We start from the raw sequence: 16,213 nt of genomic DNA on the forward strand, positions 1-16,213 counted from the left end.
TATTTGGAGCGGATATGCATTTACAATAACAACTTAAAATATTTCTGTCAAAATTTAGAATTTGGAATATTACTATCCCAGCACAAAACCTTATTCAATTGCTTTTAGCAAATGTTTCATCAAAACTGAAACTTCAGCATCAACTACAGCAAGTTCCCCGCAACTTTTTTTTAAAAAATATACATAAAGTTCAGTGAAAATATGAATAAAAATCAAAGAAATAAAATTGCTTCCTGAGGTTTTACAAAGTAAAAATTCCTCCCATGCTGATTCTTCATTTGCATGTATTGCAGACTGCCTTCCCTGGTGTTGGTTGAGTGTGATATGCAGACTTTTGTCATTAATTAATTTTAGCAGCGAGCGTTAAAATGTTACACCGATAAAGGTTATCAGCGAAATGCCAATTATCGGCTCTGATAATCAGCCAAGTTAATAATCTGTCGACTCCTACGACAAATGCAATGTGATTTCTATTTGTCATAAATTGCCACTTGGGTGGAGGCCCAGGTGTTACTAAAATGACGCCAGAGGCAGCCTTTACAGTTGTATCTTGATACGGAAGGGGTCAGCGATAAGTTACTGTCAGGAGAAGACTGCAGATGTCTCTAAAAAATGCCAAGATTTGAATGACACTAACGCAGCATAAGAGGGGTTTGGAGGTTAGGTTTAGACAACAAAACTACTTGGTTACAGTAAGAAAAAGATCACAGGTTCCCCTAAAATCACCCAGGTTAAGCAGCAATGTGTCACTACAAAAGCACCTGGCTTTGCCACAGCCGTTGTTCTTTGTTGGTCTCAAACGCCGGTCACCTGGGTCAAAATCTGGTGTTTGTATCCATCCTCCATCCCTTCCCACCCATTCTGAGCAGGGTTTCATGCTCAGGCTACTACGTCTGTGGCTGAGCGTCTAAAAATGACATGGATGGGTTTACACTGGAGTTGGTGCATCTGATACAGATGCTAAATGGGGGACACCCAAGTGGTGAAGCCCTGGAAGTGAGACCGGGCTAACATATGTTCCCTCTAAACAGTTCAGAGAAAGTGTCAAGTGGTGGTAGGATTACTTTCCTTCCTCTTCCTTTTTACCAACCACATTTCCTTTATTGATATTATCTAACATTCAATTCAAATTGCCATTGAGAGGTCCGTAATCGATGCTGATTAAACTTGCAAGCACTCTGAACAACATGCATCTCAAAAACCTTCTCTCTGTTGGCTCAGATGGTACAGACGCCTCTCTCCACTCAGTAATCTTAACTTGGTTCAGATATTTCTTCATACTAAGATGATACCTGCTTTATAGTCCTGAAACTGCAAAGCCTCAATATTTGTTATTATGCTCAATTTCCAGCATATCACAACTTTGAATAAACAGTAACTTGTCAAGAACGAGAATGTGCAAACTAAAACGACACACCAGACGGTACAAAGCTTATTTGATAAAAATGTGGCTTTAGAAAAGGGATGTCATGTATCACAGTTCATTTTAGTGGCATACAGAAAATCCTTGGGGCATAGGACTTTGATTATTTTGGAGTCCCTGCACGCCAATATTGTAATACATTTGGAAACTCCAGTCTTCCAGACACTGTTAATAAATATACATGGCAGTAAATATATTGATCCCTATGAGTCAGGGGACCAGAGAGTGAAAAACTCCCAATAAATCAATGGGTCATATGCTTTCTACAAGGTGACTTTTGCAGTTTCTTAATGAATTTATCCTGCTGCAAAACAACTACTCTGAAGCACGCAATTTGTTGTGTGTTGTGACTTGTTTACACAATAAAACAAGCCACTATTCCAATCCACGTGATCTTTGCATCAGATTAAACATTTAACGAAAGATGTCTGTGTGGCTAAGGACCGTTCAACAATCAGCCCGGAGTTTCACCATCCACGGTAGGGAATAATTTCAGCCAGCTGTGCCATTTCACGTCAGCTCTTGCCACTCTCCCGACCCCTCCCTCACCATACAACTCCCTGATGCACTCCGAACGACAGAGGAAAGGAAATTATCGAACACCAATACAATGAAGCTGTCTGGTAACTTAATAGGGCTGCTGAGTAGGGGCACTGTGGCCATCTTGCTTTGAGGCGATAATGAGAGTCATCATTCCCTCTTGGGCTGCAAGAAAAGGGCCTCCTCTGTGGTGATGGTGTGTGAGCATGAGTGTGTGTGTGTGCACGCATGTGTTTGTCTTTGAGCTTCTTTTAGTCCAGTGAGGCCCAATAAGCAAACAACACAGTGCTTTAACGAAGCCAGAGAGATCTCCCATTGAATACAGCTTGGGAGACATCTCAGAGAAATTCTGTTCATTAAATCAGGCTAAAGTCCAAATATTGACTTTGTAAGCTTTTGGGAGACACAAAGCATAGACTTTCCCATATATCATATTACAGGTCCCTCTACCATTTATATGTTTGGGGAATATGTCTCAGGTTTATAAAAGAATGAGGTCTCACAGCAAAGATAAAAGTCACATTTGTTAATGAAACTCAACACGAATTCTGATCTAATAAGAGAAGCTGCAATGGCGAATTTTCAAGTGACAAGGTGCTGTGTTACCACAGGACTGGTGCTTGTAAGAATAATTTAATGATATAGTAGGCAATCTGTCTCCCTGCCTATATATACTGTATGTATGTGTGTCTTTTGCATATCTCAAGAACCATCCATCTGATCTCCTTCATACTTGGCAGGTGTGTGTCTTGGGACCCAAGGATGTGTTGAATTTGGTACAATTTGGACATATGACTTGTTCAATATCAAATAAATTGAAAAAACAAGCGAATAGTGCTCCGTGCAGCAATGGGGACAGAGCTTCAGGGCTCTGCAGACTGAGCTTACTTTTGCTGAATCTACAAATGTTTCAACCAAACTCCTCTTGACTTCCATGTAGTCAACCAGCCCAAGCAGATAGCCTACAGGAGCAGTAACATTGGGGCATTGCAGCTCAAATTATGTAAGTTTGACATTCTAACTTAAAACACTAACAGAGTGTCCCAGGGATGTCGCTTTTCTGGAGAACAACCGGAAGCTACCGTTGCCCCGAAGGTTCCCTTGTCAAAAAGCCTATTGAATTTTTTTGTTGGATTTTGGATCATTGCCAAAAATAAACTCTGTGGTAAACAAACATTTATGATACTTACATGTTTTGTTTAGTAAGATAATCTTCACAAATGAACACCACTTTCAGGATTTTTGAAGCCTAAATGCAATCACCATAAGTAAAAAGCTAATGTGAGACTAAAAACAAAATACATTTCTATCACATCACCACTACTAACAAGGCTCTAAAGCCATTTTCGGTGCGATTCATCGTGATGACGCTCTGTAGTCTCATTTAGCCACTTATTAACAAAAAGCTTTTTTAAGAAGCATGTATTTTATGTCATAGAACATAACATGAAAGTCTCCAAAGCTAATGTTAACCACAGACCTTATTTAAGATTTCTAACCAAAAACCCATTCAAAAAACTGTCAACTTTGAGAAGAGGCAACATGAACCTTCCAGGTTTTAGGACTCATTACTAGGGCTCTCTATAATGTCACCATCAGCAAAAAAAAATCTCCACAAATTAAATCCATGCTCTACTTTATAACCGCCATGGTATAATAGCCATGGTTATGTCAAAGCAAGCAACTACTAGGCCTATTTGAAAATAAATACTTTTGTTGTATTTAACCTGTTTTTCAGGCTAGTGGCCATGACTTTGGTGTGTTTTTCAAGAGCGTATTTAGTGATTTGGGGGTTAAGGGCAATTGTCTTTTTGCTTTATTTTTCATCCTTTGTCTAACTTTAAATGTTGTTATTGTCAGTGGTAGAAGTAGCATTCGCTTTTGTTTCGATGGTTGGTTCTTGAGAAAGCTGCAAGTACCACAGGCCAGGCAAAGGGGCACTGCACTAGTTCATCAAACTTTAAACAAACGATATTTTCCTGTTTATTTAAATCACCAGTGTGGTTTCCATTTGATGAAAATGCACAAATTCAGGAACAATGTCTACAAGCAGCTTTGCGGACATTAAAGGTAGTCCTAAGGGATACCATGTGAGACATCTACACCTTGAGCTACTGCGTCTGTAGTCCTTTAATAAGCATTCTGATGTATTGTATCAGACTGGGGAGAGAGAAAAAAGAGAAAGAAGAGTAGAGGGGAAAAAAAAGAGTCTTAGGACATCAGTTTCTCAGCACTCTAGCGTAGATCAGGCTGGCAGTGGAACATTACAGTAGTGCTTGCTTTCACTTTATGCCCAATATACTGTAAGTTGTAAGTTTAACATAGTTAAACATGGCCTTAGGAAAGTGTGTGTGAAAGTGTGGAGGGGCAGAAGAATATGGCAGGCCGAGGTCAAAAGGCATCTTGTGCTCGCAGCCATGGATGTATTAAAAAAAAGGGATGAAGTATTCAAGCATGGCAGTCCTTTCATTTCAAGAAATTTGCTCACCAAGCGCGTACACAGCGAGACGTTTCGGCTTTCTACTCTCATAATGCATGCAGATTGGACTCGTTCTCTCAGTCTGTTGATCCCAGCCCTAGGGAGTTTGGGTAGGAGGGACAGCACTTCCCTGTGTTTACACTGTGTCTATACCTCTGTCTCGTTAGCTTTTTCCCCATTTGCTGATGGTGGTCCCAAGGGAGCACAACAGGTGATGAATGTTTAATGTGGGGAAAACTGCGATTACAACTAACAAGAACGTAACTACAGAACAATGACTTTAAAACATATTTCTCTCCTCCAGTCTTCATAAAGAAAAACAAATATATCAAATCCAAAAGCCCTCATGCAAGGTCAAACACATTGATCAATAATTTGTAAGCTGTGTTTGCATATTTATGTATAGTTTTTACATGTTGTGGCTAGAAATAATATGAGTGGATTAGAATATTTGCCCGTATTTGTTCTGAATATGACAATCCTTTAGCTATAACTTTCAAAAAACAACAAGATAAGGACAGCTGCAATATAAAATGTGCTTAAAATAAGGGGACACACACATGCCTGACATAGAGGGCCAACATTGAAAACAACTTGTTCAAATCATTAACTTTCTGTGGATTCACTGATGCATAAACAAAGACCTTGAACTCAGACATTGAAACATAATGTTTAAGTTTTCCAGTGTTGGAAATTCCATGCACACAATGCAAAGAATATGAAGAAAATATAGATAAAGATAGAAAAAAAGATACAGTGTATAAGCAGAAGCATCTTCAACCACCACTGTGTGTGATACACAGTGGTGAGTAAGGACTTTAGAGATGGCAAATTATTCCTGCACCATGAAAGGGCAAAAATAAATAAACTTGGCATTGCTGCTTACAGCGAAGGCAGAATATGGTGAGGCTGCTAGTTTACAAGAAACCCTCCCCATGTTGACACACTGTAGTTGATAAGAGAGTAAGAAAAACTGACATCATTAAGATTCACCAGTGTGCAAGCAAAGCAACACAAGCAAACCTCTTCCAACCCCCAGATGACTATCAAGCACTGTGTTTTCTAAGCATGGAGGTAATGAGACAAATACTTATTACTCAAGTAAAAAATAGCATGAATATTAGCATCGCATTAGGCTCTGAACTTAATGATGTTGTAAGTACAATATGTCACAGTAACTAAGATGCAAAATATACTTAAACATTGCATAGAGGGGAAGGAGCAGATATGAAGAAAGCAGAGTCTGTTTCAGCGCACAGAAGCATGCCTGAGCATAGATGGAGCCATGTAATGAGAAAATAATACTGAATCCAACAAATCATGACTGAGCTTCACGTGCCATTGCGTGGGATGGAGAAGTAAAAACTGCTATACAACATAATTTCAGTTTATTAAAAGTAATGACTTGTGTTAAGTGAATCTATGGTGATCATTTAGTGAGAAATGGGACCATCAGTACTCACTAAAGGGGTGCAAGGGGTCCAATATTCAGGGTTCAGCTCGGCTCGAGGACGGAGGTCCAGATATTCAGGGTTCAGTTCAGTTCGGGCACGAGTTAATGTTCCCTTCATGGAAGATTAAAAGAAAAAGGCTGTTAGAATTGCTGGTTTAGATTTGGTTTGTTTTTTCATTTATACATATAGTTGAGAAGGAAGACTCCATTTTAAAGGGACACTCCAGCCAAAAACCAAAAATGCATATTTTTCCTCTAACCTGTAGTGCTATTTATATGCTAAGTCAAAACTGCTTTGGTGCAAGTTGCCAGTTGTTGAGGATATTGGCCATAGGGATGTCTGCCTTCTCTCAAATACAATGGAACTAGATGGCATCCGGCTTGTGGTGCTCAGAGCAATAAAAAAAATGCATGTTAAAAATCTCAACAGCAATGTCTCTTTCCTAAAAATTATGACCAGGTTACACAAGATAATCCACAGACCTTGTTGTGAGCACATTGATGTAGTAATTGTTTTCTTTAACTGTATCACTGTGCTGAGGGAAGCGTGCATCTACGTACTCATGAACAAGTGGCTTGTGCTCGTAACAGAGACAGCTGTAAATATTAATGGCGTCCTCCTAGCTTAGTGGTGCTAAGCAAACAGTTGCACGCTTCCCTCTGCACTGTGATATGGTTGGCTGGTGCATTATGGTAGAGAGAAAATAGTTCCTACATGAAACTGCTCACAAAAAGGTCTGTGGGTTATCTTGAGCAACCGGGTCATAATTTCTGGAAAGAGACATTGCTGTTGAGATTTATTTTTTTTTGCAACACAAGCTGAGTGCCATATAGTTCAACTGTATTGGATAGAAGTCAGATATCTCTACAACCGATATCTCCAACTTTCGGTTGTTCACACCTGTACAATCCAGACTGATATATAGCACCACACTTAAGAGGAAAAATATTAATTATGGATTTGGGGGTAAACTGTCCCTTTAAGAGCTCACAAACCCAATATATTTCACTATGCAATTAAAAGTAAACATACTGTCATGTTAAACGCTTTATAAAGTCTAAGTCCTTATTTTTATTTAACCTATTTTACTGCTCCCACATGAGCTAGACTCTGTGGTATTTTTTTTTTTAATTGAACAAAGATATACCATTAGCAAAAAGAAATCATTATCTGTAATGACTATTCACAGAAGAATAATTTAAAAAAATGCCAATTCAACATTCCACAACAAATTCTCAACAAGAATCCCTGTAAAATGAAGAGCAAAGTTTATTCCAAATAAGGTTAGAATCCAGTTTCCCTTTCCTGAGGCCCTATGGCCTAAATGACAGGCCAGTGGAATAGACTGAATCTGCTGGGCCCCATGAGGTCTATGATGTATACTGTAATTATCTGCTGATTCTCAAAATGGCTGTGTGTAATGAGGCTATGCTGCATGAAGCCCCAGGCATAAATCACTGTCTTTAACTGACTTCCAGATGACCAACAACAACACAGAGCAGAAGCAGAGAGAAAGGAGGGACTGGGTTATCTGTGCAGCAGCACTATATAGCATCCAACTTGTGCTTCTTATCAGCAAAGGCCATACTGTTCACAAAACTTGCTTACTTAAGACAGTTTTCTGTCTCCTAAAAATAGTCAACTCACTTGCACTTATTTTCAGCTATTTATCTGTTTACAGCTTGGCTACCAATATATTAGCTGCTCGCAGCTTTATTTAGCTATGCAACACAGGTGGAGACTTTTTATTGATGCTGTGTTAGGCTCAGCTATGTTGAATGGCAACATGCCAGTCAGTCTGTCAGACTGTCTGCTGTCATTGGCATGAAACTGTTTCCGTCGTCTGACTCACACACACAAATATAAACAAATAAACAGCTACCACCCCCACCACAAGACTCACACATTTTGAATATGAAGACGAATATGAAGGATTTTTTCCATGTGCTCAGTTAACAGCTATGATTCAGTATACTCCTACTTATAGGGGTATACTAGACCATATACAGAACTGGGTAAATGTTAACATACTGTACAGTTTATCTAAAGACAACATTATCATCTCTTAACAGAAAATTAACATAATTCACAATGACAAAATAATGTACATCTGCAAGCATCAGAGCAGGCGTTTTTCTAACCATAGCCAGAGCAGCAGAAAATAATACAGTGGTTATTTGTATCATGGCAAGCATGGTTAAACTGAAAATGCCATCTTTTGCTACAACATACTTTTTTGTTGAAACAGAAATTATAGTACAGCAGTATTTTTTTTAATAAGCTGGAGACCCAAACAGCCAATCAGTTTGGATTTTTTTAGGATACATTTGGACACAAACATCATTACAAAATTAATATTCAGTTCAAGTTGTAATTTCACTGGGAAAAAAAGGGGAGTTGTGGTGACTTGTTGCTGGTGTTACTTAAGCTGTAAAGGCATTTACACACTGTAGGCGTCACAAATAAATGACACAAAAACAAAACCTTTTATACCAGAAGAGATGCAGCTTTGGGACAGTTGCAACACTTGTTCAATAAAAGGTTTTGATACAAACAAATTTGCTGGAAGCAACATGAATTTTCAACAAGTACCAAATCCCATTGACCCAACAGTCTAACGGTCTTTCAGAGGTACTGTAAGCTGTTGTTGTAAGCAGTTTCAATGCATCTCCTCTTAGATGCTCCGAGTTCCCTCTGATAACAGTTACACAGTATTTATGTCTGTGGCTTATATCGTAAGATAGAGAACAGAAAGGGTGGATTTGGTGTGTGCCGTTTTTGTCATGGTTGAAAGGAGTAATAAAGTTTGCTGTTTTGGTTTGGACAGAGACTCCCGAGTTGTTTTATAAACCTCGTAAGTGAAGGCACAACATGACTGGCTGATGCCTTTTGTGATGCAAAAGCTCCAAAGAGTTGTCCATTGGAAAAAAAAAACTGCGGTGTAACTTTTTTTTTTCATTCTGTGCGAAAGTTTCCAGGACAAAAACAACAGGTTGAAAAAATATTCTGACGTGTGAATGAATTGCACAAAAATCCCCCAGTGTGTACAGTTTCTAAGTATTAAAATTTTGTTCTTAGATGTATTTAGACCATTTTAACTTTTCTCACGACAGTTTCCCTCTCAAATTCTCCCAATTATCAGCATAAAATGAGGGGAAACGGGTGAAAGAAGGGTAGAGCAATACTCAGCGCCTTTATCTCATTATGCATCTTCTTAATATATTCCACTTGTCTGTCACTCTAATTAACGGCAGTCCTTCTCCATAAACTGCTCAGAATGTAAGATTATTTATTAGTACCTATCCATTTATCACCGCAGGGATAAGTGACAGAGAGAGGGGAAGTGAGAGTTGGCAACATTATAATTGATCATTTTTCACTCCACAATGTCAGAGTGATCCTGGTAAATCCTTGGTTGCAGCATGTGATACTGTCAACGCTGACAACAAAAATAAGGTGCATGAATAAAACAGGTTACTGAGATTGATTGAGTGCTGACGTTGACGTGAGGTTTCAGTCCACTTTCCATTAGCTGAAATGGCAAAAGTAGAACATTGTGGATCGAAATGCTGCAGAGAGAGATAAACAGATCATTAAAGATGCGGGAGCACAAAGAAATGAGAAGTCTACTTTTGACATGTCCTGCTTTCTATTAAGAGATGCGCCCCTATTTCTCTTCATTTACCTGAAATTAACATTAAAATAGCTATTTGGACTTCCTAATTTGAACTGTCAGGCAACTAAATGCATTAAAACAAATAGAATGTAAAGGTCTGTCCAAGAGAAAATGCTAAACGGTAAATAGTAGGTGATTTGGTCTTTTGGGGGGTAAAATTGATTTTGTTTCCAATTTAATTGAAGCAGTGGAGGGACTGCTGAGGGTGGCATGACTGATGGAGAGTCCCACATTGAAAGTATTCCAAAAATGTGCAGTGCTGTTGAGGGGACAGTTGCATTACAAATGGAGACCAAAATGAGAGCAAAATTAAACCAGCAACGCATCACAATGCAGACTCAAAAGCCTGTGGCAACTGACTTTTGGTAATTTTGAGGCACATCTATGCTGCATAGGAGTTTAGGAATACATTTTCAGATGATTTGTGTGTGTGGGTGGCACCTGTCATGACCAGTTACAACACAACAGTCTGGACAAAAAAAGCCCCCGTCCCAAAGAGAAACTGGTTTTCTTGTGTGGGAGATGCACCTTCATGAAAAGTGAATATATAGCACCTTATATTGGCGTAGGAGGATATACAGTAACACATTTGCTTACTGTGTTGTTCATGTCCCTGAGAAACCATCGCTCAATTCAGGAACAGGTTAAATTATATCAGAAAAAGAGCCACTCAGGACCGGTGTTGGACAGCAGGGATGGGAAGGGGCACCCAGCAGACATTTCCTGACATCTTCAGAGGGTGCTGACACTTCCACAGCTCTCATTTCACACATCCTGGTGCACAATTTTGCTGGATGACAGTCATCCACTCCACACACACATTTATAAGTGAATACATACAAAAAGTAATTTCACATTTTTGGATAAGATCTGTCGCACGTATAGGTGTGATTAGCCAAGCAATACATGCTGAAATCCAGCAAAAAAAGCCTCACACCTTTTGTACCTGCTCCTCCTGTGCAGGGTTATTGGGGATTTAGAGCCTATTCCAGCATGCACTGGGCGACAGACAGGGCACACACTGGGAAGGCTGCCATTCTGTTGCAAGGCTAAAACACATAGACAATTCACGTCTAGGGGTAATTTAGAGTTTTCAGTTTACATAAACTGCTAGTTGTTGAACTGTGGCAGGAAAGTGGAGCGCTTGAAATGCACATTGATTCAAACCCAGAACCCTTTTTGCTGTGAAATAACAGTTCTAACCACCGAGCCGCCAACCTACATACTGCTCCTATCTCTGAAATATAACAGTCATGTTCAGAGTGAGTCACCGAAATACCAAAGAGGCATGAGTAGGAAAACAATCCACAGCCATGTGGCACCGTCAGCACAAAGCTCAGCCATGTGCCATCATGAAATTAGAGCCCTAGTGTTTTTGCCAAATAGAGTCACGTTCTATTATGTCTGTGTCCAAAAAAAGTGTTTTTTATAAATGAGTGTCTTCTAAAACAGTGATTCCCAATCACACCCCACGCAGTACTTCTACAGCTGCCAGGGGGTACATGCAGAAGAAATATTAATCAACATGGCTTGTCTAAAAATACATTTTGTAAAAGTATATATCCATATATTTGTGTTTGGGAGAAAAATAAACACAAATATAATTACAAACCACAGTGATGCTGATATTTAGTATATTTATTTTTTAGACAATAACCAAAAAACTACAACAGGACAGTTCCACTGCCTATCTGAGTATTATGTGAAGCCATTTTATTTCACCATCATTGTTTTTATGTTGTTATGTATTGGTGTAATTGTTTTGTTTGGGTTTTTTCCCTTTATGTCATCTTGTTTAAGGGATTAGATATACACCATCAAGTTGTCATTTGGGTTTTGTGTATTAGTATTTGCCTGAAAATAAAAATCTATTAGAAAAAAAGAAAAGAAAAAAATCATAACTCCATATGTTACGACTGAAATCACAAAAACTAGAAAGCAGAAAAGTCAATAATGAGTAGGCTACTTGATAAATGATGCCGCTCCTGCCACTCTTTGCATAAATGCAGACCAATACTGAAATAAAGAAATCAAATCTAAACATCATATTTCCTTCACTGATGGGAAAATATTGCACGCCTATAGGCTAGCTAGTTGTGTTACATAACAACATGTTTAAAATCCATTCAATGAAAACAATTTGCAATAGTCCCGTCACTGTAAATATGCTATGGACTTATCATATTGTGTTCACATGCGTGTTTGTTTGCATAAAATTGTCACCAAACATTAAAGCCAACACGATGCCAGAATAAACAGCGGGGTTTCACCACATCCGTGAGTCCGTACAAAACTTTAACAACAGGACACAGCGTCATTTTGGCTTACCTGAAGCCTGCAGCTGCACTTCCGCTGTGGAAGATGTAAAGTCCTGATCGTCGGCAACAAGCCAAAAACTCCTTCGATTTAAGTTTTATCATCCAAAAACGTATTCCTCGACTCAGGAAATCCACCAGAAACCGCCAAATTCCCAGTCCGTCCATAAACAGGGGCCGACTGCAGCACAGGCCGCACTGTACAGGTAACTGCGGTGTTCCCGGAGCTCGTCTATTGTTGGCAAGATGGATCACTCGGTTTTGTTTTTTATTGGCAAAATGTTGTGGGCTGGGTCAGCTTTCTTGTCCAGGTTTTCACCTACTTTTTTAAAAGTCCAGTGTGTAGGATTTAGGGGGATATTTTGGCAGAAATTTAATATAATGAGGCTTATGTTTTCTTAATCGCCTGAAAATATGTTGGGGTTTTTTTTGTCATTATGTTAAAATTAGCTGTTTTTATTTATGCTTTTAAGGAGCATGTCCTCCTCAATGGAATTCACCCTGTTTCTTCATTCGCCCCCAGAACGGACAAAGCAAACACGGGCTCTACATATAAAAAAAATGTATGTGTAACTGCTTTAATCAGCACACTATAGTAGCTTTATAACTGCTTTATTCAGTGTTTTTAACGGTTTTGATCACCATGTTTGTTTATTTTGGAGAGGAAGAGACCTCTGCAAATAATTCGGCTCCTACTAAAAACCTCCTGAACAATAAACACTGAAAGAACTTTAACCAAAAAAGTTTTACCTGGTTGCAATCTGCAATAATCCCAATTAGATGCCACTAACTCCCCCCTAAATCTTACATACTATTCCTTTTAGTATCAAACTGAGTAATTTTGGTCTTAGGCACTATAAGTGTATAAATTCTTTTCTTGTATATAATATTAACAAATTATTTTTACTAAATCTATGATATTTATTTTGTTGTTGTTATTGTTGCATATCCCAATTCCAATGTCTGAGTCATCTTAAGAATACACATTTATTGCTTTTTGAAAGGGTGTACTTGCATCAACATGCTTACATTGTACCAGTGGAATAAAATGGTCTGAAAATGACAATAATATTGTTTATTGCAATTATTTCTGATACATAATATGTCCAACAAAAACAGATATTGTGGCAGGCCTATTTGGGACACGACAGTGATGTTGAAAAGGGGCTACTTGAGCTTATCTGATGAGCTGTGTGGGTACGTAAGACATGAATAGGTTGGAAAACCACGTTTAAAAAACTAAGCATTTTACTGTCACCGGACATATTGTGAGCTGTTTGTTTGGGAGGGATACACTTATATTTTTAATTAGATCCAGCTGTTATCCGTATGGAGGAAAAATTATTTTTCTGTAAGTGGCTTTTGATAAAAGCATCTTGCAAATAAAAGTATTTGCAATGGATAGTTACAGTTCTTTAAATACAGTAGCACCTGTTGGCGTAAAAAAAAATCCATATCACAAACAATTAGTGTAGCTTAGGATCACCTCAGTAACCCGGAAGAAAATGAACCTTTATGACCAACATGTAAAGGTAGGAATAACAACATAACTGCCGAAAGTCTCTGCGGGCCCGTAAAGCTACTCTCTTGAACCTGTCTGTATACTGTGGGCTGAGAAGATGAGTTTCATTAGGGGGATAAAACACACTTTAATCAGCTTTACCATTAGTCTAGCCCTGCCAAGCCCTCCCAGTCACGGCAGACCTTTAGTTCTGTTTAATTACCTCAGAGATACCACTGTATGCACTCTTCCCTGACATCACAGGACAATGTGTGTGTGTGTGTGTATGTGTACTGCTAAGAAAAGAAAATGATGTTTATCTTGTGACTAGTGGTAAGACTCCAGAGGGAAGAACAATACTTAGTGTGTTATGTGGATGACTCATCTCTTTCATTTACTTGGCTATTAATAAATGTATTTATTTATTTTGTTAACTAATCAAATCAATGTATTAACATGATGAGTTTGTTATGATGTAAAACAAATAAATAAAAACCTTCATCCATAAAATGGACTTGAGGTTGAGAATGATAAAACAGGTGAACGGCACAAACTGCATTCGTCTGAAAAGTTTATATACAAAGATAACCATATTCAGCTTGCAGTAGTGTTAATAGTTAACACTTCCAGCACAGTAAGATTAATCACAGCGTCATCTGACTTGTCTCTGGAAATTGCCCAATATGGGTTAATATATTAAGGCAATAATCGCTCTGTGCTGGCACGGCTGTCTCCTTCTTAGCAGCCTGCTGACTTACAGTCGGAGCTGTGGTAATACAAAATGAGCCCGTAAAGTAGTCCTGTGTGGGGAATCTTCCTCTGGACATCAGACGGTGATCAGCCGAGCAGCGTTGCCTCTTATTCCACAATCCAATTCCCACTTTATACCAAATAATTTGATTTTGCTTTTCTTTCTTTCCTACATTTTGGCTTTGTTTTACTTGGACTCCATCAAAGAATTATAAAATAAATTTAGAAATAAAATAATGTACTACGGGTGGGGGTGGAGGATTTGGATGCAAGGGAAGGCAAAGTGCGGGATGCAAAGGCAAATGGAAGGAGGGGAGGAAATTGGTGATGATTAGAAAATGAGAGCGCACAAGAGGGTGCTACTAACTTATTTATATTAAGCTGTTGAGATGGCTGGGCGAGAAAATCTGTGATTATTATTCTTTGATTTGCAAAGCTACGCTGTGATTGGCCCTTCCTTTGGTGGCGGCATTAAACTTTATGTTTATGGTTCCCAGTGTTAAGCCCATTTCCACGCTCCCCATTCCACACACTAAGTATTGACATTCCATTTAAGTTGACGACTGTGAGGAGGGTATTTTATGACAGAAATGTAATGGAAATGCATGCGGCGGGTATTGCAGTAAAAAATATCACCCAATTATGAGAACATCTTTGCATGTTTGCAGAGTTAGGAGGGTATGCATGATGCACCTCAGCTTTGTTCAGGAAGAACAAAGGAAAAGGGACTCGCAGCCTGCCTCTGCTGCGTTAAAACACATAAAAAGAGAATATTCTCTAATGAAAGCACTCTGTTTAAGTGTGTGTTCCCAGAAAAAAAATTAATAAAGAGATTACATTTGATATGATTATTAATTACACAAGTACCCCTTTTACGTGTAAAATAACACAGACAGGATGTTTAAAGTGTTCAGAGAGTGGGAAAATAAATGTAACACTGTGGATTGTTAACATGGTTATTCAATGAAGGTGCTTTGTGAGTGAATGGAAAACAAATTAGGTTAAAGTCTTGTGACAAGATAAATAAAACCGTGATCAATTAAGTGGTTGAAAAAGACGGCAGTCCGGCACTCAATGGGGGCAGCCTTGCTGTTACATTTTCATTCTTGAGCCACAGAGACACATTGATTCTCCCTGGCACCCTGTCCTTGTCATTACAGTCGATGTCGAGGCCAGCCCAAACCATTCTCAACAACCGCTAATGGCTTCAAGGAATTCAGCTGGACTTGTGGCAGAATTCTAATAAGCAGATTTTATGAATCTGGAGTGCAGGGACAAGAAGGCAGAATGCTGCAGGTCGTCCGGAGAACACAGCGAATGCATTAACAAAAACAATTCTTTGCCATTACTGCACAGTTGGAACTACTTCTGTACCGAGATGCTGGAATGAGATCGAGTTAATAGAGATGTCAGTGTCTCTGATGAAACAGGTTGCAATAGTAATAATTGTAACCTGACTGAACAAACATTTCATCTGCTTAAAATGCTGTTTCCTACCTATTTACTACCAAAACTGATACATGACATTCAAGTTCAGCAAGAAAAAGTTTTTTCTTCTCCTTCTTTCTTGTTTTTCTCCTTCGCCCTTCATCTATTCTGTAAGAGCGCCTTTCATCTCCGTAGGACTTCATCTCACTGGGGGTCTCGTCTGTGCTTCTGGCCTCAGAGTTCTCCCGATGGAGTCATGTACAAAAGGAGAGGAAAGTTGTTGCAGAGCAGCACTTTTCCCTGAGATCAGATGGGTTTGTAGTGGTCAGTATGTTGTGTACTTTTCTGACCTTCATTTTCTTTTTGCAGACAGTAGTTCTTGCCCCCTCCTTTTGAGAGAACAGTATCTTTTTGGATAGATAAACTCTGTAGTACCTCTTTCACACCATATCTGACCTGTCCTCTTCTGTCAATTCAAACCAAGTCAGCCAACATGGGTTAATCCCTGGTCATGACAATTAAGACTGAAACCCAAGACACAGCCTGGGAGCAATGCATATCAGCTACCTCATATGCTGAAAATAGGCAGTTGGTTTAAAAATCATATTCAGAACAAATGTTTTGTGCCTGAATTCTTAGTAGTATTC

At 38.9% G+C, this 16,213-nt stretch overlaps 1 protein-coding gene across 1 annotated transcript in view; it reads right to left on the reverse strand.

Moving 5' to 3' along the window:
• The window catches only part of LOC121947680 (protocadherin-9), a 276,936-nt gene that overhangs the window by 197,252 nt on the left and 63,471 nt on the right, over positions 1 to 16,213 (reverse strand). The window contains exon 3 of the mRNA XM_042492770.1: positions 5,906 to 6,007. Within this exon, the coding sequence (XP_042348704.1) occupies positions 5,906 to 6,007 (102 nt within the window). The remainder of the gene's footprint in view (positions 1 to 5,905; positions 6,008 to 16,213) is intronic.

This window comes from Plectropomus leopardus, chromosome 1 (genome assembly GCF_008729295.1).
Source record: "Plectropomus leopardus isolate mb chromosome 1, YSFRI_Pleo_2.0, whole genome shotgun sequence".
Taxonomy (NCBI): Eukaryota; Metazoa; Chordata; class Actinopteri; order Perciformes; family Serranidae; genus Plectropomus; species Plectropomus leopardus.